This window comes from Convolutriloba macropyga, chromosome 10 (genome assembly GCF_964194025.1).
Source record: "Convolutriloba macropyga chromosome 10, txConMacr16.3, whole genome shotgun sequence".
NCBI classification, from domain to species: domain Eukaryota; kingdom Metazoa; phylum Xenacoelomorpha; order Acoela; family Convolutidae; genus Convolutriloba; species Convolutriloba macropyga.
In genome coordinates, this window is record NC_134477.1 from 23704887 (window position 1) to 23731449 (window position 26563).

The 26563-nt window shown below is 35.8% G+C and overlaps 1 protein-coding gene across 4 annotated transcripts in view; it reads left to right on the plus strand.

Annotated features, from left to right (window-relative positions):
• The window catches only part of LOC142348829 (putative aarF domain-containing protein kinase 5), a 65934-nt gene that overhangs the window by 34332 nt on the left and 5039 nt on the right, over window positions 1–26563 (plus strand). For all 4 annotated transcript variants that reach the window (XM_075400359.1, XM_075400356.1, XM_075400358.1 and 1 more), the window contains 2 exons: window positions 11237–11405; window positions 11640–11802. In XM_075400359.1, coding sequence (XP_075256474.1) covers window positions 11237–11405; window positions 11640–11802 — 332 coding nt within the window. The remainder of the gene's footprint in view (window positions 1–11236; window positions 11406–11639; window positions 11803–26563) is intronic.

Here is a 26563-nt window from a genome sequence, read left to right on the forward strand (position 1 = left end):
GAGAAATTTCCATTTATACCTGATGTAAATGAATTAGAGTTGCTAGCTTTTGTAAAACATATGAAGTAAAAGTTAATTTAATTTTGAAACAACATTTTTTGAATATCAATTTTTACAAAACTGAAAAGTTATGAAAGAGTTTGAGGTTTCTCGCACAAAACTCCCGTGGCCACTAAGAAGAATATCCATTATCTGATAAAGAGTGTTCACCTAGCATAAGCTGACAGAATCGTTTCATAGTTACATCAGGGACTGTAGAAGAACGTTTGTTGACCGTCAAAGTACTAATAGATTTTGCTGTTGTCTGACTCAAGGGTGCTGGAAGTTGTTTCTGGTTCTTGGTATTTGAAGAAGTTGATTTTGAAAGGTACTCAACAGCAACATGTAGTCGTGAAATTATTGCACCACGTTTAACAAAGTCTTTTTGCGTAGGCTGAATAAGTAATTTGAAACAGTTAACGAGACACGGTATCACCGCAGGTACATAAAGAGAATCGAATATAATATCAGCCTGCGAACCAAATTCATACATAACATGATAATGATTGGAGCCAAATGTACAACCTTCGATAACGGTTGCAGATGAATGATAACCATATGCAAAATTTTCTATTGTTGTGTTTTCAAGTTTTGGTTCCGTCTCACAAATATTGTACTTGAAACGTTTTTGAAATTTCTTGAAATATTCAGGACTGTTCTCATACATTGCCTCAACCATAACGAACAAAAAAGAAAAAGCTAATGAACTAACTATGAAAGCATAAACAATGACAGGAAGCAAAAGGTATAATAGAAATTATTCCGAATCCTCATCGACTTTTACAGACGTTTTTGGTATTTTCTTTTGGCGCTGAGTCGGTGTTTTGCCGGCCGGTTTTGCTGGACGCTTTGATTCATCAGTTGAATCCGGGTTTAGAAGTGAGTCGATCAATCCAACTGGTTGATCAAGCATTTGTTCTAGTTTTTCTATGTTCTGACATATCAACCGAAACTCTGGCGTAACCTTCAACACTATGTATTTCATCAAAATCATACCAGCACTTATCCAAAATATTTCAACAATACTAAAATAGAAGAATTAAATAACTTTAAAAACAATTCAGACTACGAAGCAATGTGGGAAATAGCCATCGACAAATGGACACGAAATTGGAACTTCTATAGAGAACGATTAACAGATAGTATATTAAACAAATTTGACTTGAACAATAAAAGACAAAAAAGACAAACACAAATAGACTTTGTAGAATTAACCGGACAAAATATTAACGGCTCCGCAACAGTACCACAAGATATATTCATAGAACACTATGATTGCGATGCAGAAGAAATCACAAATGTTAAATACTACGAACTAAACAAAATTAGTACATGTACATTCAAACCATTAGATCTTGATTTGACAAAAACAGGAGTACAATTATTATCAAAAGCACAAGCAGTAGAAATAAAAGCATACGCAGTTGCAGGAACAATTAAAGAACGCGTAGAATGGTGTTCACAACACACCGACTACATTAGAGCAAATAGACCAAGTTATTACGTTTCAGACGCACAAAGAACAAAAATATTAGACGCGGATGAAGTTCGAAACGAACTCGCTAGAATAAACCTTCTCAAGAACACAAGATATAAACCAACAAGATATAATATCTCATTTAATTATAACGCTAATCCACCACTTCAGAAAAAGATTGAAGAAATGCAACGTCGAATACAATTCCATATGAATACCCCCTTGGTACCGCCATACGGACGGATAGTTTATGATTACACAAATCCATTGTGGATACTAAGCGCAATTAAAAATGCACAATCCAATTGCATGAAAGGACCACGAAAACAGAACAGAATAGATATACTAGACTGGACACTAGAAATACGTGAGTATATCCATTAGTCGAACGCGAATGCGGTTCGCTTCAACCAATACACAAAACCGAATACGACGACATTTACATAATATACGAATACGGATTCGATATGCATACAGGACAAAAAGTAACAAGGAAAAAAGAAAAATTTGAAGAAGAAAAATTCATACGAATAAAACCAAATAACATCACAAAGAACACGATATGAAGACGAAGAAAACAAACACTACTACTATGGTTTTGTAAACCACAACACACACATGAACATGAAAATGGACCTTTACATGAGTAATATATACTCAAGAATAAGTCTACAAGCAATAGAATTTTACTCGAAAATTTGTGAACAAACTAGAAACCTTCGACAATTAACACTAACACAAGTACAAAAGAACACTCCGCTATTAGGATATATCCTCACTGGAGACAGATCAATATTTGTCAAACAAGAAGGAGTAAATGTAATGAAAATGTACAAATGCGCGAAAAAATCATCACTCCTATATGTACCACAAACACGCGAATGTTATGATCAAATCCCATTTCTATACAAAAACAGAGTACAATACGTACACCAACTAACCCGACAAACATAATTATGGGCGAAGAAAGTCCCATGTTCACACAGTAACTTTGACCAACTAATATCAATAGACACTGGAGGAACAGCGAGATACAGAGTCACACCATGCCCTGTAAAAGTCGAATTGGTATTGAATACTATTTCACCTGAAGAAATCGTACTAGACAACATGTTTAGTAAAGCAAGTTTGATAGAAAGCGGTATATACAGTAGAGAACAATTAATTCAAGAACGAAAACGAGATCTACTACACGAATACATGCGAGACCGCGAAAAACCATTACATGAAGCTACATCAGCAAATGCGCAAAAATTGTTAGAGCTTGAACAACTAGGACTACTACAGACATACAAAAATTACGAACAATCACTAAAATGGTTAAAAGATCTAAATGTTAATGGATATAACTTCCAAATCGACCAACCCAGTGTCAACTGGAAAGAAATTTTTGACGGCGCATGGCTAAAAGAACAAATATTATCAATTTTTGGTTGGCTATGGTACATCTTAGAAAAAATTGCAATCATATACGCCATGAGTAGTATGATACTATTTTTAACAAATCTTATAATAAAATTTTATAATGCTTTTGCAATTCATAAAGCAATTGGCAAACAAGCTAGTATTACAAAAATACTTTTAACAGGAATATTTGGTATCTTCTCACAGACATTAACACAACTAGTAGCAAAAATTCAAGAAGAAGAAACTAGTCACGATAGTGATGAAAATTATTCACACTATACCAGACATAATAAACATAGGAAGAACATTTTTCGCCGACACTCTTCAGATATAACAAATATAACAGATCACAACGATAACGACACACCATCACAAGTCTATATTGATACTAATTACAAACACTATAATACAACTATTCGCAGAACAGATAAGGGAATACAATTACGAACAATAGATTCACCACCGAAGAAACAAAAACCACCATTGCCAGAACGAAAGTACAAACAAGAACCATTAAAAATTGAACCATTAGAAACAATAACTGAAAACAAACTACCCATACTACCACCACAACTCGTCACCCCACCACCTGCATATCAATGTTTAGGGAATAACTTATCTTTCAATACACCCCAAACAACATCACTTACTACACCACCTATCGCACCCATCCCTAGTGCGCCTAACATCCAACAACAATCATCAACATTTCAGGGAAGTTCATATGAACCTCCTTTGGGTATTAGTAAAACAACACCATACGAAATCCCACAACCATCACCAACATCGACAAACCAACAAAACCTCATACCATCAGTAAAACTAATGGAAATACAAAACCCCAACCAATAGATTTCAATCAGTTATAACTAGCAGCTAATAAAATACATAACCGCAGCCATAGTTTAGACATCCTGAAAAATGATGACCAACCACATACGAATGAAGTAACATATTTTGACACTCATTCGGCAGATACATATGAAGTATAATCCTTTACTCACCTATGAACAACTAACATGCTTTATACTATTTCAAAGACATTTTTACTTGCCAGATATTTCCCTACTTATCCTAATTTAAATACCAATACACCCGCCACCCGTATTTCAAGTATTTTCCTATATTTATACTTAACACATCTGATACATTCGAGCAATACATGTAAACTTCCTATTCCTTGCAATATAACATACATATATAAGTAACACAATGGTACTAACCAATTCACCACAGAAACATATTCCTGTACGAATATAAATGGACATTGTATTCATAAATCATAATACGAAAAATGAATAATAATAATTGTATAACAGACAATAACAAAGGTACTACTGATAACAAGTGTGTTTATAACAAACTAAATGAACAACGTTTCATATTTAAACCTGTAACAATCAATCGTAATTAATACAAAGTTAAGAATATGTAGCAAATTGAATTACCTTTCAGCAAACCAGAAACGATATGGCAAACAAAATGGGTTATGAGCCCGAGACTCCATACCGAACAGATTCGCCCTGAGCTACGACGTTGAGGAAGGAGAGCTCAGTTCAGGATCAGGACGTTCAAGTCCAGGAACAATACGCGACAACGCCTCTGATTGCAGCACACAGACAGACGATCGTTTTGATAACCCACAGGACCGGATAACAACTATGAGAGTCGAAGTGGAATGTGCCACTTCCGATCAACACACAAACAGCGTTGAACCAAACAGCACCGAAAGAGATCGCACAGGTTATGAAAGAACAAGTTACTAGAAAAAAACAAACAGAAAACAAACGTAATCAAGATTCCTTTTATAACAGAACATAAAATAATAACGTAACAGAACAAGGAACCTGTACTAACGTACATAGTTACCAGAATAACAGACCACGTAACGATGGCATAAACAACACGCCAAATACAGTATACCAATCGCCACCCTAACGATAACGAACACGAATTACCGCAATATCACGTTCAACAACGTTTATCACATAGATATCCATCACATATAAGACCGAACAATCTGCGATTCCCGTACGCCGTAACGCCCCGAAGCAACAGTAGGAAATCATTTTCCACCAATCCACTAACGAGCAATCCCCAACAACAACAGTAATGGAAACAATATGGTTTCAGGACAAAGATCCCCGAACACTGAATAACCCACATAACAGTAACTATAATCCACTATTAAGTTATCGTAATTGGTTTGAAATGCCATTCGATTCACGGGACTATAACTTTGTAATGGCACCGCTACACAACCTAAAAGATCGTGTCTCCGAATATTTTCCACCATTACACGAACACAGAACACGAATACAGTGAAACGTAGTACTAAAAATATGGGACGCGATAAATACCATCAAACAGCATAACCAATTTTAAAACAGTTCTATAGTCTGACAGAACGCTTTTTATACGACTACGACTACGAATTTAAAATACCTATAACATGTGCATTTGATAACCTCGTAGCAAAGGCATCCCAAGACCTTTCCGCATACAGCGTTTTTGACCACCAGATTTTTCAACTCAGCTTCAATTTCCTACATCCGACACCAAAGGATGTTCAGAACAATAATTATAGAGTACACGAAACGAAGCTGGTCCACAACTTAATATACTACACGTTTTTACGCGATAAGGACAAGAATACTACAAAGAGTTATATACATATAAACGATCAATTAACTTCACCATATTTTCTTAACTACGGATACAGACTAAAATGGGAATACACAATTGGAACACTACGTAATTTCGACCCTGTAAAGAATTACTATATCTTCCAACCCAAAGAAGCGCCCGAACGACCGCTTATTGTACCCATAGAAGCCTTAGAACCGTGTGAGGAATATCACACTTACCATTTGGAAGGCAGCGTGACAAACAGCTGTCCTAAACCGGATACAATTTAACAATGAACGCAAGACCTCGGATATCGAGAAAGAAATACGATACTCGGTAAAAGCATCAATAACAGAGGTGTCACTAGATGATATAACTGATCTCGTGGCATATTTTCTTTCAAAAGATGATCACTTCATCAAGGAATATCAACAATATAGGGATCGAACAAATCACCCTAAACAGACAGAGAAACTCTAAAGGAATATTCTGTAACAAGTTTCGTAATACCCAGAACAATATCATTGTAACTTTGTTATAAATATTTATTGTTATACATCTAACTATAGATGATCCTCTGCATATTTACCGTGCAATAAATATTTTATAAATGCTAATAAGAAAACCCATTTGGCAAACAATCCTTAAATATGATTAAACCCCATTTATACTACTATAACACGTAATGTGTAATAGAATCTGAAAAACACAATATTTTTTTTTAACTTTATCACTTACCCCTATTCTTAGTTACTTGTATACATGTACATATGCAAAGTTTTCCATAGTTAGATATATGCAATTTTGTAAATAAAAAGAAAACAAAAATAGAACAAGGTATTAGTAATAAGAGGAATGAGTAACACAGTGTATAATAATGCACTATAGTAATGTGTACTAACAAACATGCACAATTCTAACATACATTGCATGCATTGATTACTAACAACATGAGTCATAACATGACAACCCTGTTAACATAATTATTAGTTTCATCATGTAATACATGTAGAATCTTTCATACAGAACATAACATACCGTACAAAAAGTATTTGACAGTAGTTACTAATACTTTACAGACAAATACAAAAGAAGGTAGAACAGACGAAACATTGAGAATGTTCACAATTCGAAATTTTCACATTCACAACAATGTACATTTATATGTAACTAACATAAACATCACTAACAGAACATGTAATCTAACAACATACTATGCAATCATATGTAATACATTAGTAACAACTAACAACTCTGTTTGTAACAAACACTCAAATACTTTTCCTTCAAAAGGAAAAGAGGAATTATTTGGAAGCTTGAATATCAATGTGTCGTATCAGGCGAATCTTTAAAAAATAAAGCGCGTAGACGGATAGTTTACTAAATTTATCCACTGATGAAATAACCGTTAATAGGAATAAGGCAATGAGACATTTTTGCGTTTACCCATTAAAAAGAAAATAAGCGAGATCTGTAACCTTCAAAAAATTTACAGATATGAAAACTAATAGCATCAGAATAACCCCTGATTTCGGGAGACATTAAAAGTAATAATATTTGTTCATCTTCAGAAACAAAATCTAACATGGCGAAAAAGTCACATGTCACTAACTGATTGTCAACAAAGACTTCCACTGACAAATAAACTCACTACCCCCGATTTCTTCGTCGAATTACATAATTACAATTTCAAAAAACTCTTCCAACCGGAAGGGATACTACGTATTAACACAGAACACTTACAAATACATAAACAGAGAAAAATAGTAAAACACTTTAACAGCTAACAAAAATAAATCAGGTAAGTCACCGGACATCAGGAACACCACACACATCAACACTGGAGCTACCCAAAGGATCTTCATCCACTGGAAGTGGTACTGGAATAGATACTTTTGTGGTTATTGATGTTCATTCCTTGCTCTGTGGACAACCTATGTCTGGGACTCTACCCTTTGACGAAAACGATTACCAAGCAACACATTCAAAAAGAAAGAAAAAATCCTTCAGAGAGAATAAAGAGAAATTGACTTATAGTACAGAAGACTTTCAAAAAACTCTAAAACCCGGAAAGATGGAGTCAGTGTTGACTTCCAACAAAAAGATTTAGAGACTTTATTTATGTTAATAAATATAAACTAAAATACTCAACCATGATTGGTTGAAAATATGGAAATACCTTTCCTTTAAATGTTTATCTGTTTACCCGTCGGTAACACAACACGCTACCCCTTTAGTCGGTACCAGTCATACCTGATATAATAATAAAGTATATTTTTCTCTCTCTCTACTCCGCTCTTGTTTTAGTATTGAGATATACGTTAGACTTTAGCATTGCGGCCGGTGCACTGTCTACTGAAGCTCAGATAGAAGAGTAACAGACTAGAGATCTAGAACTTTAGTTAGTCAGGTAAGCCTTAAGATTTGACTATATTCTTGAGACACCATAAGACAGAAGTAGAGTAACCTCTCAAGGTAACCCTACCTCAGCACACGTCTTACCATGAAGGACTGCTCAATATTGGTTGTCCGTCCGCTGTGCTTTTGGACCAAATACGTTGCTTGAAACGTTGTTTATGGAAGTTTCCTGCTCCCTGAATTTTACGATGTACAATTTTCTGGATTTTTTGTTTCTGTATGTTTCTGATGTTGATCAGTTTGTCATGAAATTGCGACACGGCCACTTTATACAATTTTTTAAGTGCAAGTGAAGACAGTGTCCAAACATAATACTACACACAGAAAAGCTTATTTGTTAGTTAATTTGTAAGTTGTAAGTAGTTAGTTAATTTGGTTACATGTATCTACATGTTTTTACATATTCGTAATCTCTACGGTTACGTATTACAAATCTGTTTGTGGTATTTGTTTGACGGGTCAAACGGTGTTCGTAATGTGGTTTTCGTAATTCCTTTTGTTCTGTACAGGTTATTCCGTTTGATGTTGTATTTCGTTTGGTTCTGTAAATAAGTTCGCTATAACTACAGGTCGGTTATTTGTGGTCCCTCTGTTGTCTATGGTACATTTGATTATTTTAGTACTTCGGTATTTCGGGAACGTTTCGAAAAATGAAAATTTCGAATTGCATCTTGTTATCCAAATTTGGTCTGGGATAGTTAACAAAAGGACTTTATTTTACTGTTTGATCTGTAATTATGGTGGGTTATTGTTTCTGGTCAAAGGTGGATTTGGTTTATTATGTTTTGGTCTATGCTTTTGCCGTAATTGGTCTGTTTCTGCTATTTTGTCATGTTTTATTCGTCTTGTTTATTCGCTTACAAGATAGTGTATGATCACATCACTTGACTCATAGTGTACTCTTTGTTTAGACATTGTTTCACAGCAAATTATTGTGGACATTGTCGTGCGTTATGTTTGAACGTTGTATACTACCTTGTACAATGTATATATACAAATCGTAATAGGTCATCATGCGTATTACAAAAAGTTATTGCTAGAATTGTACGTTGCGTATTTTTTTGCATTTATTTTTGCTTTGGGCAATACACGTAATATTTACATTTTTGAGTTTGCTACAAATACCTTGTATGTTGGTTTTAAAAATGTCTATCTAGAAAATACCTGAAAATTGTTTTGCTATATGTAATTTTCTTGTACAATAGTTAAGGTATTACTCTATAGATTGCTCTATTTTCCTGAATCTATTTTATTTGTTACAGACAATTATTCCACTGGAGTGCTGAAACTTTCAGACATAGTAGAGAAGAAGTTGTTTTGAGAAATCATATACAAGAAGCATCCAAAATCTGCATTTAGATTGTGACACTTACGACTTTTTTGATGAACTGGAAAGAGATTCCACATTTTGAATGGAATTAAAGAAAAGCTATCGAGTAAAGTGTTTGGTAGCTCAGATCCCTCTGGTTCCGATGCTTGATTGATTTGTAAATGTTAATTAGAATTGTATCTGAAAGCTCCCTTTTCGAATTTCGCTTTTATAGTTAGAAATCTCATCGCCAACCAGATAATACTGTGACGAAAATTTATTGCTTTGTTTTCCTGCACACATCGCATTAGATAATCATCCGACTAAAGTAACTAAGACATTTCCTTGGAACTAAAGTCACTGAATCGAAAGGCGAAGATTTAAACGTAGTTGTTGAAACAGAGTAATTATCTGGAGCTGATTCGCGCGGAATCGGAAATTTATATCACGTGGTATGAGTCCTTTTCGGAGAAGTCATGATGATTTTGGGTTTGCTAATCGACGCAAAAATGCCTTCAGTTCAGTAAATAGAGGCGCCGCACTTCTGAATTCGAAAACTCACCAGCCACAAGCCAGAACTGTTCTTTACAAGAGCTACCAAGAGAGGTCCAATTGTAACACCACTTAAATTCTTTAGTGAAGACGGAATAACCCAAGGTGATCCCCTTTCAATGCACTTTTACATTGTTGACTAATTTCCTCTGATATGAGAATTGGGAAATCTAGAGAAGCGTTCACAAATTTCTCATATTGTTATTATGCGGAAGCCAGTCCTAATTTTCAGCGCAGATGGCATGATAGCCAGGGAAAAATAAGTCTTTTTGCAATCGTTACCAGAGCTTCTCTCCTTATTATGGGAGAACACATCTGCATGGCGTTGAATTGGGTAAAACTACGGATGTTTTTCCATTTTATACCGTGTAACCTTTGCTTATGGGGTACCAGGTGCAAGCCAAAATCATTTCAGTTTGAGGATGCCAAATTCTTATTCTGAAAATGCACTGAAGTAGAACTAGATGCAATGATAAGAGTTACTGCACTCAGTTAAGCATTCAATGACTTCAATGAGGTATGTAACCACTGGTCGACCAAAGAGACGGAACTGTTCGATTGATTTGGTTCGCTTTTGGCTCGCCTAGAAAGAGGAGATCAGATATTCTTATCTGACCAATGTCATGACAGTATTACGTAGAGTCCTGGAAATCTGTCGCCCGAAAGAGGGGACATCTCTCCAATTTTAGTTTGCTTGAAGTTATCCCATGCGAGGGGAGTGGAGATATGCATAACGACAAATAGAATGGAACCGAAGGTCTGGTTCTATGGAATGAACAAAAGAACCAATGGACGATAACTTTCAATCGGATTTTGATATGAAAAATAGACTAGTTGAATCAAATTGAACCACGCGAATGGGTATTAATTTACTTGTCAAAGCGTTCTGTCAGATGTTATCGGGAAATTATTAGCAGAATTGATTTTTAAGCACTTTAGATGAAACTATTAACTAGGCTAAGTAGTGGAAAGCACGGAGGTTGAAAGAGCTACCGAGTCGACTCGCATATGACCTAAGTTGAGAACTAAGAAAGTCAGCTTTAACTTTTACAACTACAAATTTGCATTCAAAGTCAGAGCTAACATCACAAAAAAATTGTCTTAGTTAAATGTTGCTCTCATTCAATAGTATGTTTCTACGACGTATGGTGTTGCTATTTCATCACATTCTTAAGTCCCGAACCCTCTTATTATTAGACTATTTTGCAGAGTCGCTAACTTGCAAGAACCTGCTGATAAACTAATGCAAGTTTCTGCTCTGATTAGTTCGATGTTTTGGATTTTCAAAACGCTTTGATATTTGATCTTCCATAAAGCAACTATAGAGAGACTTAAGAATACAATATCTATCTCGTGTTGAATTTGACAAATTGGAGCATTTTAAAACGTGTTTTGTTTCTTTTCAGACAAAATTGGGCAATTTTTGGAAGTCCATGATTCTGGATGATAGAAAGAGCCTGCTGATGAATGGGAGAGAGTTGGGTGTGATTGGGTTGCACGACACTGCCATTTTAGCTGCAATTCTGTTACAGAGACCGTGGTACGTCAATGTGCCATTCTCATCCTACTTCAAAAGTAAGTTAGAAAACGTGCTGCTTTTAAAGTTTCCTCAGCTCTAACTTCAACTTCATAGCTGCCTAAATATTGGCAGCAATATAATAAAATTTCTCAAAAAATGTCTTCCCGACGCTATTCTTCGGCCTAGTATAAGACCTTTTCGACATTATGCAAACTCAGTTTTTCTTGCAATTACAATAAGAGAAAAATATGAAAATTTAGTCCTAATAACCTTTCTTCTCTTCATTTTAGCAGTGACGGCTGAAGACTTTCAACATATGCGTGGCTTTGTTGAAAATCATTTTAACAAAGTAATGGCAGTGTTGAGAGCAATTCCCATTTCACTCCTTCTAGTAGTCAGGAACATCAACACCATCAGGTCAATTATGCAGACCCACGGAGAACCAGTCAACAGGTAGGTGACATTAGTTGCGAAGAAAAGTGAGATAATAAGATAAGCATTGCACCCAGTAAAATATCACTCACAACTGTGATAATTGCACTCAGTTGACGTCTCAGCTATAATAAATTTATTTCTATAGGTAATTTTAGACTCTTTTTACGACTCGAAGAGGAGTATTGAGATTCTACAGGTATTTTTTAGCGGACGCAAATTTGATCATGACTTCAACTTCGGATTATGACTTTTGGTTTTGAACATTGACTTCTGTTTTTGAACATTGCACTTCAACAATAGCTTAGGTACCAATACATAGCAATTATGAATCAGGGTAAAAGGGTCATTATGAGAAGTATTATTCCCTTTACAGTCTCTTCTCCCTATTCAAACTACAGACACCCTCAAGCTATGTTTTTTGTGCAAAATTTTTGCTTGACTTTTGTGGAAGCTTCCCGTATTAAGGAGCCAAGTTTATCCAAGTGCTGTTTGCCAGGTAAGAACTTTCTGATTTCTGCTAATTAATTTCTAGGTTAATAGAGGTGCTTTATATAAGCACCTGAACGGTAGTGGTAGTAACTAAAATTCTACAATTTTTCAGCGTGTTATTAATAGCCGCCCTCATCTTCTCAGCCGGCTATTATTGCGCTCGTATTTTTTTTCTTCGTCAAACTTTTTTTCGCTTTACCATTTTGCCGCTTTTTCGACATTTTGCGTGAAATCTTTTTGACTTCTCCAGGCTAGTTTCTCTCTTCTCTCATTCTGCTAAAAGTCTTAGTTCTCTCTTCTCTCATTCTTCCTTCCTATAAGTCTTAGTTACCACCTCTAATGCTTATTGGTGTTGATAGTAGCCCCTGTAGCCTCTCTCTAAGAAACAGAAGTACGTTATGTTCAACTACGAAATGCCATCAAAATAAATCGGACTTAAAAAATGTTTTTGTACAAAAATTTTTTTTTTCAATATCTTCTATTCCTTCAATCCCAATCATGCTTATTGGAATCAACGGCGGCTATTTTCTGGCAATCTGCCGGGTATGTTTTTTAATAGCCGCCCTCATCTTCTCAGCCGGCTATTATAGCGCTCCTATTTTTTTTACTTCGTCGAATAAAAAATGTTTCGCTTTACCTCATTTTGCCGCTTTTTCAACATTTTGCGTGAGGTCTTTTTGACTCCTCTAGGCTAGTTTCTCTTCTCTTATTCTGCTAAAAGTGACTTTGAACATCAGTTGCTCAGCAAAGCAATTCAAAATGAACAGAGTCAGTATAAAAAATTGAAGTCAGAAGTTGAAACGGGATAAACCCATAAAGCCCAATTTTAGATGCCCGCTATTTGAACGTCGTTCCTATAAGTCTTAGTTACCATCTCTAATGCTTATTGCTTTTGATAGTAGCCCCTGTAGTCTCTCTCTTAGAAACAGAAGTACGTTATGTTCAACTACGAAATGCCATCAAAATAAATCGGACTTAAAAAATGTTTTTGTACAAAAATTTTTTTTTCAATATCTTCTATTCCTTCAATCCCAATCATGCTTATTGGAATCAACGGCGTCTATTTTTCGGCAATCTGCCGGGTATGTTTTTTAATAGCCGCCCTCATCTTCTCAGCCGGCTATTATAGCGCTCCTATTTTTTTTACTTCGTCGAATAAAAAATGTTTCGCTTTGCCTCATTTTGCCGCTTTTTCAACATTTTGCGTGATGTCTTTTTGACTTCTCTAGGCTAGTTTCTCTTCTCTCTCATTCTACTAAAAGTGAATTTGAACATCAGTTGCTAAGCAAAGCAATTCAAAATGAACAGAGTCGGTATAAAAAATTGAAGTCAGAAATAGAAACGGGATAAACCCATAAAGCCCAATTTTAGATGCCCGCTATTTGAACGTCCTTCCTATAAGTCTTAGTTACCACCTCTAAAGGTTATTGGTGTTGATAGTAGCCCCTGTAGCCTCTCTCTAAGAAACAGAAGTACGTTATGTTCAACTACGAAATGCCATCAAAATAAATCGGACTTAAAAAATGTTTTGTACAAAAAATTTTTTCAATATCTTCTATTCCTTCAATCCCAATCATGCTTATTGGAATCAACGGCGGCTATTTTCCGGCAATCTGCCGGGTATGTTTTTTAATAGCCGCCCTCATCTTCTCAGCCGGCTATTATAGCGCTCCTATTTTTTTTACTTCGTCGAATAAAAAATGTTTCGCTTTACCTCATTTTGCCGCTTTTTCAACATTTTGCGTGATGTCTTTTTGACTTCTCTAGGCTAGTTTCTCTTCTCTCTTATTCTGCTAAAAGTGACTTTGAACATCAGTTGCTCAGCAAAGCAATTCAAAATGAACAGAGTCAGTATAAAAAATTGAAGTCAGAAGTAGAAACGGGATAAACCCATAAAGCCCAATTTTAGATGCCCGCTATTTGAACGTCGTTCCTATAAGTCTTAGTTACCATCTCTAATGCTTATTGCTTTTGATAGTAGTCCCTGTAGTCTCTCTCTTAGAAACAGAAGTATGTTATGTTCAACTACGAAATGCCATCAGAATAAATCGAACTTAAAAAATGTTTTTGTACAAAAATCTTTTTTTTTCAATATCTTCTATTCCTTCAATCCCAGTCATGCTCATGGGAATCAACGGCGGCTATTTTCCGGCAATCTGCCGGGTATGTTTCAATTTTTTCTTTTTAACCAATCTGAAGGTAAAGCGTGATACTACTGCTCTCTAAAAAAGGAGGAAGCTGGGGGCGAACCCGGGGCCTTCTTATTCAAAAAATTTGTTATAGTGTACTGCGCTAGGTGTGCTCTACTGGTTAATTTTTTTGGGCAATGTCATGCTGGGAGCAATTCATCATAAAAATTCAACCTTTGTTTTTTCATGTTTTCTGTTTTCATGTTTTTTTAGTTCATTTTGGAATCCCGAACTTATTTTCTGTCTCATTCGCTCCATGCGGGGTTCCTTGGTTTGGTATTATGCGTCTTGGTGGTGCCTTTCTTCTCTTCGGTGGTTTTTTGAAAATCATTTTCGTTTGAATGGAAAGAAAAATCAATTAGAAAGAAAAATCAATTAATGAAATTATCATGTTTGGTGGGTTGATATTGCAATATAATTGAGCACTGATGGAGCTCTGAGAAGGCTTTGTTTGTGAGAGGCGGATTTTGAAATTTAAAGATTACTTAATTGAAACAAGTTTATCAAAACTATAAGCAACAAAAGATGGAGATAGTTTTATTGCGACAGGTGAAAGTATACAAGCGCGAGTACTTTGAAAGGAAAAAATTATGGAAGAAGTGTCAACAGTCGATAGCTCTGGCGTCAATTATTTAATCGTGGTACTTCAAAGTATTTGAATTGCTCTCGAACGAAGTTTTAAGCAATTTTTGTAAACGTGTTGGTCTTTTTACGACTCGAAGAGGATTACTGAGATTCTGCAGGTATTTAGCGGACGCAAGTTTGATTTAGCGGACTTCAACTTCTGAACATGACTTTTGGTTTCGTACATTGACTTCTCTTTTTGAACATTGCACTTCACAATTGCTTAGGTACTAATACATAGCAATTATGAATCAGGGTAAAAGGGTCATTATGAGAAGTATTATTCCCTTTACAGTCTCTTCTCCCTATTCAAACTACAGACACCCTCAAGCTATGTTTTTTGTGCAAAATTTTTGCTTGACTTTAGTGGAAGCTTCCCGTATTACGGAGCCAAGTTTTTCCAAGTGCTGTGTGCCAGGTAAAAACTTTCTGATTTCTGCTAAGTTAATTTCTAGGTTAATAGAGGTTATTTATATAAGCACCTGAACGGTAGTGGTAGTAACTAAAATTCTACAATTTTTCAGCGTGTTTTATTTTTCAATTTTCTATTCTTTTTAACCAATCTGAAGGTAAAGCGTGATACTACTGCTCTCTAAAAAGAGGCGGAAGCTGGGGGCGAAACCGGGGCCTTCTTATTCAAAAAATTTGTTATAGTGTACTGCGCTAGGTGTGCTCTACTGGTTAATTTTTTTGGGTAATGTCATGCTGGGAGCAATTCCTCATAAAAATGCAACCTTTGTTTTTTCATGGTTTCTGTTTTTTGTCTTTATCTGTTTTTTCAGTTCATTTTGGAATCCCGAATTTATTTTCTGTCTCATTCGCTCCATGGGGGGTTCTTTGGTTTGGTATTATGCGTCTTGGTGGTAGCTTTCATCTCTTCGGTGGGCTTTTGAAAATCATTTTCGTTTGAATGGAAAGAGAAATGAATTAGAAAGAAAAATCAAATAATGAAATTATCAAGTTTGGTGGGTTGATATTGCAATATAATTGAGCACTGATGGAGCTCTGAGAAGGCTTTGTTTGTGAAAGGCGGATTTTGAAATTTAAAGATTACTTCGTTGAAACAAGTATATCAAAACTATAAGCAACAAAAGATGGAGATAGTTTTATTGTGACAGGTGAAAGTATACAAGCGCGAGTACTTTGAAAGGAAAAAATTATGGAAGAAGTGTCAACAGTCGATAGCTCTGGCGTCAATTATTTAACCGTGGTACTTCAAAGTATTTGAATTGCTCTCGAACGAAGTTTTAAGCAATTTTTGTAAACGTGTTGGTCTTTTTACGACTCGAAGAGGATTACTGAAATTCTACAGGTATTTTTTAGCGGACGCAAGTTTGATTTAGCGGACTTCAACTTCTGAACATGACTTTTGGTTTCGAACATTGACTTCTCTTTTTGAACATTGCACTTCAACAATTGCTTAGGTACTAATACATAGCACTTATGAATTAGGGTAAAAGGGTCTTTATGAGAAGTATTATTCCCTTTACAGTCTCTTCTCCCTATTCAAACTACTGACACCCTCAAGCTATGTTTTTTGTGCAAAATTTTTGCTGGACTTTTGTGGAAGCTTCCCGTATTAAGGAGCCAAGTTTTTCCAAGTGCTGGGTGCCAGGTGAAAACTTTCTGATTTCTGCTAAGTTAAATTCTAGGTTAATAGAGGTGCTTTATATAAGCACCTGAAGGGTAGTGGTAGTAACTAAAATTCTACAATTTTTCAGCGTGTGTCATTTTTCAATTTTCTATTCTTTTTAACCAATCTGAAGGTAAAGCGTGATACTACTGCTCTAAAAAGAGGCGGAAGCTGGGGGCGAACCCGGGGCCTTCTTATTCAAAAAATTTGTTATAGTGTACTGCGCTAGGTGTGCTCTACTTGTTAATTTTTTTGGGTAATGTCATGCTGGGAGCAATTCATCATAAAAATGCAACCTTTGTTTTTTCATGGTTTCTTTTTTTGTCTTTATCTGTTTTTTTAGTTCATTTTGGAATCCCGAACTTATTTTCTGTCTCATTCGCTCCATGGGGGGTTATTTGGTTTGGTATTATGCGTCTTGGTGGTGCCTTTTATCTCTTCGGTGGGCATTTGAAAATCATTTTCGTTTGAATGGAAAGAAAAATGAATTAGAAAAATCAATTAATGAAATTATAATGTTTGGTGGGTTGATATTGCAATATAATTGAGCACTGATGGAGCTCTGAGAAGGCTTTGTTTGTGAAAGGCGGATTTTGAAATTTAAAGATTACTTCGTTGAAACAAGTATATCAAAACTATAAGCAACAAAAGATGGAGATAGTTTTATTGTGACAGATGAAAGTATACAAGCGCGAGTACTTTGAAAGGAAAAAATTATGGAAGAAGTGTCAACAGTCGATAGCTCTGGCGTCAATTATTTAATCGTGATACTTCAAAGTTTTGAATTGCTCTCGAACAGAGTTTTAAGCAATTTTTGTAAACGTGTTGGTCTTTTTACGACTCGGAAAGGATTACTGAGATTCTACAGGTATGTTTTAGCGGACGCCAGTTTGATCATGACTTCAACTTCTGAACATGACTCTTGGTTTCGAACATTGACTTCTATTTTTGAACCTTGCACTTCAAGAATTGCTTAGCTACTAATGCATAGCAAATATGAATCAGGGTAAAAGGGTCATTATGAGAAGTATTATTCCCTTTACAGTCTCTTCTCTCTCCAAACTACAATCACCCCCTTTGTATGTTTTTCTGTGCAAAGTTTTTGCTTGACTCTTTTTGGAGCTTCCCGTATTAAGGAGCCAAGTTTTTCCAAGTGCTGGGTGCCAGGTGAAAACTTTCTGATTTCTGGGTTAATAGAGGTGCTTTATATAAGCACCTGAACGGTAGTGGTAGTAACTAAAATTATACAATTTTTCAGCGTGTGCTATTATTCAGTTTTATATTTTTTTCAACCAATCGGAAGGTAAAGCGTGAAACTACTGCTCTCTAAAAAAGTCGGAAGCTGGGGGCGAACCCGGGACCTTCTGATTCAAAAAAGTAGGTATAGTGTACTGCGCTAGGTGTACTCTACTGGTTAATTTTTTGCGTAATGTCATGCTGGAAGGAATTCATCATAAAAATGCAACTTTTGTTTTTTCTTGGTTTCTTGTCTTCATCTTTTTTTAGTTAATTTTGAAATGCCGAACTTTTTTTCTGTCTCATTCGCTCCATGGGGTTTGTTTGGTTTGGTATTATGCGTCTTGGTGGTGCCTTTCATCTCTTCGGTGGGCTTTTGAAAATCATTTTTGTTTGAATGGAAAGAAAAATCAATTAGGAAGAAAAATCAATAATGAAATTATCATGTTTGGTGGGTTTATATTGCAATATAATTGAGCACTGATGAGCTCTGAGAAGGCTTTGTTTGTGAAAGGTGGATTTTGAAATTTAAAGATTACTTCGTTGAAACAAGTATATCAAAACTATAAGCAACAAAAGATGGAGATAGTTTTATTGCGACAGGTGAAAGTATACAAGCGCGAAGTTTTTTGAAAGGAAAAAATTATGGAAGAAGTGTCAACAGTCGATAACTCTGGCGTCAAATATTTCATCGTGGTACTTCAAAGATTTGGATTGCTCCCGAACGAAGTTTTAAGCAATTTTTCTAAACGTGTTGGTCTTTTTACGACTCGAAGAGGATTACTGACATTCTACAGGTATTTTTAGCGGACGCAAGTTTGATCATGACTTCAACTTCTGAACATGACTTTTGGTTTCGAACATTGACTTCTTTTTTTGAACCTTGCACTTCAAGAATAGCTTAGGTACTAATGCATAGCAAAAATATGAATCAGGGTAAAAGGGTCATTATGAGAAGTATTATTCCCTTTAAAGTCTCTTCTCCCTATTCAAACTACAATCACCCCTTTGTATGTTTTTCTGTGCAAAGTTTTTGCTTGACTCTTTTTGGAGCTTCCCGTATTAAGGAGCCAAGTTTTTCCGAGTGCTGGGTGCCAGGTGAAAACTTTCTGATTTCTCCTAAGTTAATTTCTATGTTAATAGAGGTGCTTTATATAAGCACCTGAACGGTAGTGGTAGTAACTAAAATTATACAATTTTTCAGCGTGTGCTATTATTCAGTTTTATATTTTTTTCAACCAATCGGAAGGTAAAGCGTGAAACTACTGCTCTCTAAAAAAGTCGGAAGCTGGGGGCGAACCCGGGACCTTCTGATTCAAAAAAGTAGGTTTAGTGTACTGCGCTAGGTGTGCTCTACTGGTTAATTTTTTGTGTAATGTCATGCTGGTAGCAATTCATCATAAAAATGCAACTTTTGTTTTTTCTTGGTTTCTTTTTTGTCTTCATCTTTTTTTAGTTCATTTTGGAATCCCGAACTTTTTTTTCTGTCTCATTAGCTCCATGGGGTTTCTTTGGTTTGGTATTATGCGTCCTGGTGGTAGCTTTCATCTCTTCGGTGGGCTTTTGAAAATCATTTTCGTTTGAATGGAAAGAAAAATCAATTAGAAAGAAAAATCAATTAATGAAATTATCATGTTTGGTGGGTTTATATTGCAATATAATTGAGCACTGATGAAGCTCTGAGAAGGCTTTGTTTGTGAAAGGTGGATTTTGAAATTTAAAGATTACTTCGTTGAAACAAGTATATCGAAACTATAAGCAACAAAAGATGGAGATAGTTTTTTTGCGACAGGTGAAAGTATACAAGCGCAAGTTTTTTTAAAGGAAAAAATTATGGAAGAAGTGTCAACAGTCGATAGCTCTGGCGTCAATTATTTCATCGTGGTACTTCAAAGATTTGAATTGCTCCCGAACGAAGTTTTAAGCAATTTTTCTAAACGTGTTGGTCTTTTTACGACTCGAAGAGGATTACTGACATTCTACAGGTATTTTTAGCGGACGCAAGTTTGATCATGACTGCAACTTCTGAACCTGACTATTGATTTCGAACATTGACTTCTTTTTTTGAACCTTGCACTTCAAGAATAGCTTAGGTACTAATGCATAGCAAAAATATGAATCAGGGTAAAAGGGTCATTATGAGAAGTATTATTCCCTTTACAGTCTCTTCTCCCTATTCAAACTACAATCACCCCTTTGTATGTTTTTCTGTGCAAAGTTTTTGCTTGACTCTTGTTGGAGCTTCCCGTATTAAGGAGCCAAGTTTTTCCAAGTGCTGGGTGCCAGGTGAAAACTTTCTGATTTCTGGGTTAATAGAGGTGCTTTATATAAGCACCTGAACGGTAGTGGTAGTAACTAAATTTATACAAATTTTCAGCGTGTGCTATTTTTCAATTTTCTATTTTTTTCAAACAATCAGAAGGTAAAGCGTGATACTACTGCTCTCTAAAAAAGTCGGAAGCTGGGGGCGAACCCGGGACCTTCTGATTCAAAAAAGTAGGTATAGTGTACTGCGCTAGGTGTGCTCTACTGGTGAATTTTTTGCATAATATCATGCTGGTAGCAATTCATCATGAAAATGCAACTTTTATTTTTTCATGGTTTCTTTGTCTTCATCTTTTTTTAGTTCATTTTGGAATCCCGAACTTATTTTTTGTCTCATTCGCTGCATGGAGGGTTATTTGGTTTGGTTCTATGGCGTCTCTAGAATTGTTTCTAATATCTTAAGGCTTACCTGGCTTAGTAAAGTTCCAAGTCTCTAGTCTAGAACTCTTTTATTCTGATTTAGTAGACAGTGCACGGGTTCCAATGCTAAAGTCTATCTTATATCTCAATCCAAATGAAGAGCGGAGTAAAGAGAGAAAAAAATTACTATCGTTAAGTCAGGCCAGTCTCAGATAAAAATCAGCTGAAAGAGTGATGTAAATAACGGATCTTTATTATTCAATTGATAATTTATCTTTTTAACCAATCAGAAAATAGCATTTCGGTAAGTTTATTTTCACTAAACATTGGCTCTCATCCAATTCTGGCTTCATCTTTTCGGTTTGTTGAGTTTCTGGTTTTTTAGTTCATAGTGTTTGTAGATTCGTTTGTTTTTTCCACTCTGCTAGTTCTCATTTCGGAAGTTTTGTCTCTTCTTGTTTTTGTTTTGGTTCTTGAGTTTTTTGTGGTTCGTCCAGCAGCTCCTTGCAAGTATCTATTCCATCATCCACTGGTTCAGCTACTCCCAGCGGACACGATCCGTTAAATCAGCCCGGTGGTTCCTGGTGACGTGATGTTCCTGGAGCTCTTCTTTCCAGTGGACGACTTACCTGATTGCTATTCAGTGTTAGCCGTTTGTTAAAGTTTTCCTTTTAGTTTTATAGTGCTAAGGTGTTTTGAGGTTTTGGTTAATGTGAATTAGTATCAGCAAATCGTTCATCTTTTCTGGAATCGTGAGGTCCCTGTTACGAATAGAGACATTTTCTTTTGGCTACTTAGCACATTTCGTTTATACGTATTATCATCTCCAGTGTGGAAAGATTTTCTATTACTTCCTTTTATTGGTTATTTTTTTTGTACGGTTTAGTCGGTATGACTTTTTTCCGTAAAGGACTGCTCAATATTGGTTGTCCGTCAGCTGTGCTTGTGGACTAAATACGTTGCTTGAAACGTTGTTTATGGAAGTTTCCTGCTCCCTGAATTTTACGATGTACAATTTTCTGGATTTTGTGTTTCTGATGTTGATCAGTTTGTCATGTAATTGCGACACGGCCACTTTGTACAATTTTTTAAGTGCACGTGAAGACAGTGTCCAAACAAAATACTACACACAGAAAAGCTTATTTGTCATGAAGTAGTTAGTTAATTTTGTTAGGTGTATCTACATGTTTTTACATATTCGTTGTCTCTACGGTTACGTATTACATATCTGTTTTTGGTATTTGTTTGACGGGTCAAACGGTGTTCTTAATGTGGTTTTCGTAATTCCTTTTGTTCTGTACAGTTTATTCCGTTTGGTGTTGTATTTCGTTTGGTTCTGTAAATGAATTCGCTATAACTACAGGTCGGTTATTTGTTGTCCATCTGTTGTCTATGGTACATTTGATTATTTTGGTACTTCGGTATCGCGGGGACGTTTCGAAAAATGAAAATTTCGAATTGCATCGTGTTTTCCAAATTTGGTCTGGGATAGTTAACAAAAGTGGATTTGGTTTATTATGTTTTGGTCTATGATTTTGCCGTGGTTTTTTCGTCTTGTTTATTCGCTTACACGATAGTCTATGATCACATCACTTGAGTCATAGTGTACTCTTTGTTTAGACATTGTGTCACATCAAATTATTGTGGACATTGTCGTGCGTAATTGATGACAAATCGTAATTGGTCATCATGCGTATTACAAAAAATTTTGGCTAGAATTGTACGTTGCGTATTTTTTGCATTTATTTTTACTTTGGGCAATACACAATTATTTCTATTTTTGAGTTTGCTACAAATACCTTGTATGTTGGTTTTAAAAATATCTATCTAGAAAATACCTGAAAATTGTTTTGTTATATGTAGTTTTCTTGTACAATAGTTAAGGTATTACTCTATAGATTGCTCTACTTTCCTGAATCTATTTTCTTTGTTACAGACAATTATTCCACTGGAGTGCTGAAACTTTCGGACATAGTAAAGAAGTTGTTTTGAGTAATCATATACAAGAATTAATGAAAAGATATCGAGGAAAGTGTTTGGTAGCTCACATCCCTCTGGTTCCGATGCTTGATTGATTAAAAATGTTAATTAAAATTGTATCTGAAAGCTGCCTTTTCGAATTTCGGTTTTGTAGTTAGAAATTTTTACATTGTTGACTAATTTCCTCTGATATGAGAATTGCGAAATCTAGAGAAGCTGTCACAAATTTCTCATATTGTTATTATGCGGAAGCCAGTCCTAATTTTTAGCTTTCTCCTTATTATGGGAGAACACATCTGCATGGCGTTGAATTGGATAAAACTACGGATGTTTTTCCATTTTATACCGTCTAACCTTTGCTTATGGGGTACCAGGTGCAAGCCAAAATCATTTCAATTTGAGGATGCCAAATTCTTATTCTGAAAATGCACTGAAGTAGAACTAGATGCAATGATAAGAGTTACTGCACTCAGTTAAGCATTCAATGACTTCAATGAGGTATGTAACCACTGGTCGACCAAAGAGACGGAACTGTTCGATTGATTTGGTTCGCTTTTGACTCGCCTAGAAAGAGGAGATCAGATATTCTTACCTGACCAATGTCATGACAGTATTACGTAGAGTCCTGGAAATCTGTCGCCCGAAAGAGGGGACATCTCTCCAATTTTAGTTTGCTTGAAGTTATCCAATGCGAGGGGAGTGGAGATATGCATAACGACAAATAGAATGGAACCGAAGGTCTGGTTCTATGGAATGAACAAAAGAACCAATGGACGATAACTTTCAATCGGATTTTGATATGAAAAATAGACTAGTTGAATCAAATTGAACCACGCGAATGGGTATTAATTTACTTGTCAAAGCGTTCTGTCAGATGTTATCGGGAAATTTTTAGCAGAATTGATTTTTAAGCACTTTAGATGAAACTATTAACTAGGCTAAGTAGTGGAAAGCACGGAGGTTGAAAGAGCTACCGAGTCGACTCGCATATGACCTAAGTTGAGAACTAAGAAAGTCAGCTTTAACTTTTACAACTACAAATTTGCATTCAAAGTCAGAGCTAACATCACAAAAAAATTGTCTTAGTTAAATGTTGCTCTCATTCAATAGTATGTTTCTACGACGTATGGTGTTGCTATTTCATCACATTCTTAAGTCCCGAACCCTCTTATTATTAGACTATTTTGCAGAGTCGCTAACTTGCAAGAACCTGCTGATAAACTAATGCAAGTTTCTGCCCTGATTAGTTCGATGTTTTGGATCTTCAAAACGCTTTGATATTTGATCTTCCATAAAGCAACTATAGGAAGACTTAAGAATACAATATCTATCTCGTGTGGAATTTGGCAAATTGGAGCATTTTAAAGCGTGTTTTGTTTCTTTTCAGACAAAATTGGGCAATTTTTGGAAGTCCATGATTCTGGATGATAAAAAGAGCCTGCTGATGAATGGGAGAGAGTTTGGTGTGATTGCGTTGCACGACACTGCCATTTGAGCTGCAATTCTTTTACAGAGACCGTGGTACGTCAATACGTCAATGTGCCAATCTCATCCTACTTCAAAAGTAAGTTAGAAAACGTGCTGCTTTTAAAGATTCCTCAGCTCTAACTTCAACTTCATAGCTGCCTAAATATTGGCAGCAATATAATAAAATTTCTCAAAAAATGTCTTCCCGACGCTATTCTTTGGCCTAGTATAAGACCTTTTCGACATTATGCAAGCTCAGTTTTTCTTGCAATTACAATAAGAGAAAAATATGAAAATTTAGTCCTAATAACCTTTCTTCTCTTCATTTTAGCAGTGACGGCTGAAGACTTCCAACATATGCGTGGCTTTGTTGAAAATCATTTTAACAAAGTAATGACAGTGTCGAGAGCAATTCCCATTTCAGGAACACCAACATCCCAGTCAGGAACAATTCCCAGTCAGGAACACCATCATCATCAGGTCCATTATGCAGACCCATGGAGAACCAGTCAACAGGTAGGTAACATTAGTTGCGAAGAAAAGTGAGATAATAAGATAAGCATTGCACCCAGTAAAATATCACTCACAACTGTGATAATTGCACTCAGTGGACGTCTCAGCTATCATAATCTCCTTTCTATAGGTAAATTTGGACTAAATTATTTAATCGTGGTACTTTAAAGTTTTGAATTGCTCTCGAACGAAGTTTTAAGCCTTTTTGTAAACGTCTTGGTCTTTTTACGACTCGAAGAGGAGTGTTGAGATTCTACAGGTATTTTTTAGTGGACGCAAGTTTGATCATGATTTCAACTTCGGATTATGACTTTTGGTTTTGAACATTGACTTCTGTTTTTGAACATTGCACTTCAACAATAGCTTAGGTACCAATACATAGCAATTATGAATCAGGGTAAAAGGGTCATTATGAGAAGTATTGTTCCATTTACAGTCTCTTCTCCCTATTCAAACTACACACACCCCCTTGCTATAATTTTTTTCTGCAAAATTTTTGCTTTACCGTTGTAGAGCTTCCCGTATTAAGGAGCCAAGTTTTTCCAAGTGCTTGGTGCCAGGTGAAAACTTTCTGATTTCTGCTAATTAATTTCTAGGTTAATAGAGGTGCTTTATATAAGCACCTGAACGGTAGTGGTATTAACTAAAATTATACAATTTTTCAGCGTGTGATATTTTCTGTCTCGTTTGCTCCATGGGGGGTTCTTTGGTTTGGTATTATGCGTCTTATTGGTGCCTTTCATCTCTTCGGAGGGCTTTTGAATGGAAAGAATTTTCGTTTGAATGGAAAGAAGAATCAATTAATGAAATTATCAAATTTGGGTGTTGGTTTTGCAATATAATTGAGCATTGATGGAGCTCTGAAAAGGCTTTGTTTCGTGAAAGGCGGATTTTGAAATTTAAAGATTCTTCGTTGAAACAATTTTATTAAAATTATAAGCAAGAAAAGATGGAGATAGTTTTAATGCGATAGGTGAAAGTATACAAGCGCTTTGAAAGGAAAAATATATGGAAGAAGTGTCAACAGTCGATAGCTCTGGCGTCAAGTCATGGGCGGGCTGGCGTCACTACCTTGTTTAATTGTATGGCGAACGTTCGGTTTTTGCAAATGGCTGACCGAAGAACTCGTTGGCAGTTTTGAACGAGGAGCTGCTGAACTTTGATGGTGAGGTCCTAGAGATGTTGGAATACAGCCGAAACGCCAGCGCGGGTTGTAGCGTTCTCGCTGGTCTGCCAACCTCGATAGATTGCCAACCTCTATTACTCTATAGATTGCTCTACTTTCCTGAATCTATTTTCTTTGTTACAGACAATTATTCCACTGGAGTGCTGAAACTTTCGGACATAGTAAAGAAGTTGTTTTGAGTAATCATATACAAGAATTAATGAAAAGATATCGAGGAAAGTGTTTGGTAGCTCACATCCCTCTGGTTCCGATGCTTGATTGATTAAAAATGTTAATTAAAATTGTATCTGAAAGCTGCCTTTTCGAATTTCGGTTTTGTAGTTAGAAATTTTTACATTGTTGACTAATTTCCTCTGATATGAGAATTGCGAAATCTAGAGAAGCTGTCACAAATTTCTCATATTGTTATTATGCGGAAGCCAGTCCTAATTTTTAGCTTTCTCCTTATTATGGGAGAACACATCTGCATGGCGTTGAATTGGATAAAACTACGGATGTTTTTCCATTTTATACCGTCTAACCTTTGCTTATGGGGTACCAGGTGCAAGCCAAAATCATTTCAATTTGAGGATGCCAAATTCTTATTCTGAAAATGCACTGAAGTAGAACTAGATGCAATGATAAGAGTTACTGCACTCAGTTAAGCATTCAATGACTTCAATGAGGTATGTAACCACTGGTCGACCAAAGAGACGGAACTGTTCGATTGATTTGGTTCGCTTTTGACTCGCCTAGAAAGAGGAGATCAGATATTCTTACCTGACCAATGTCATGACA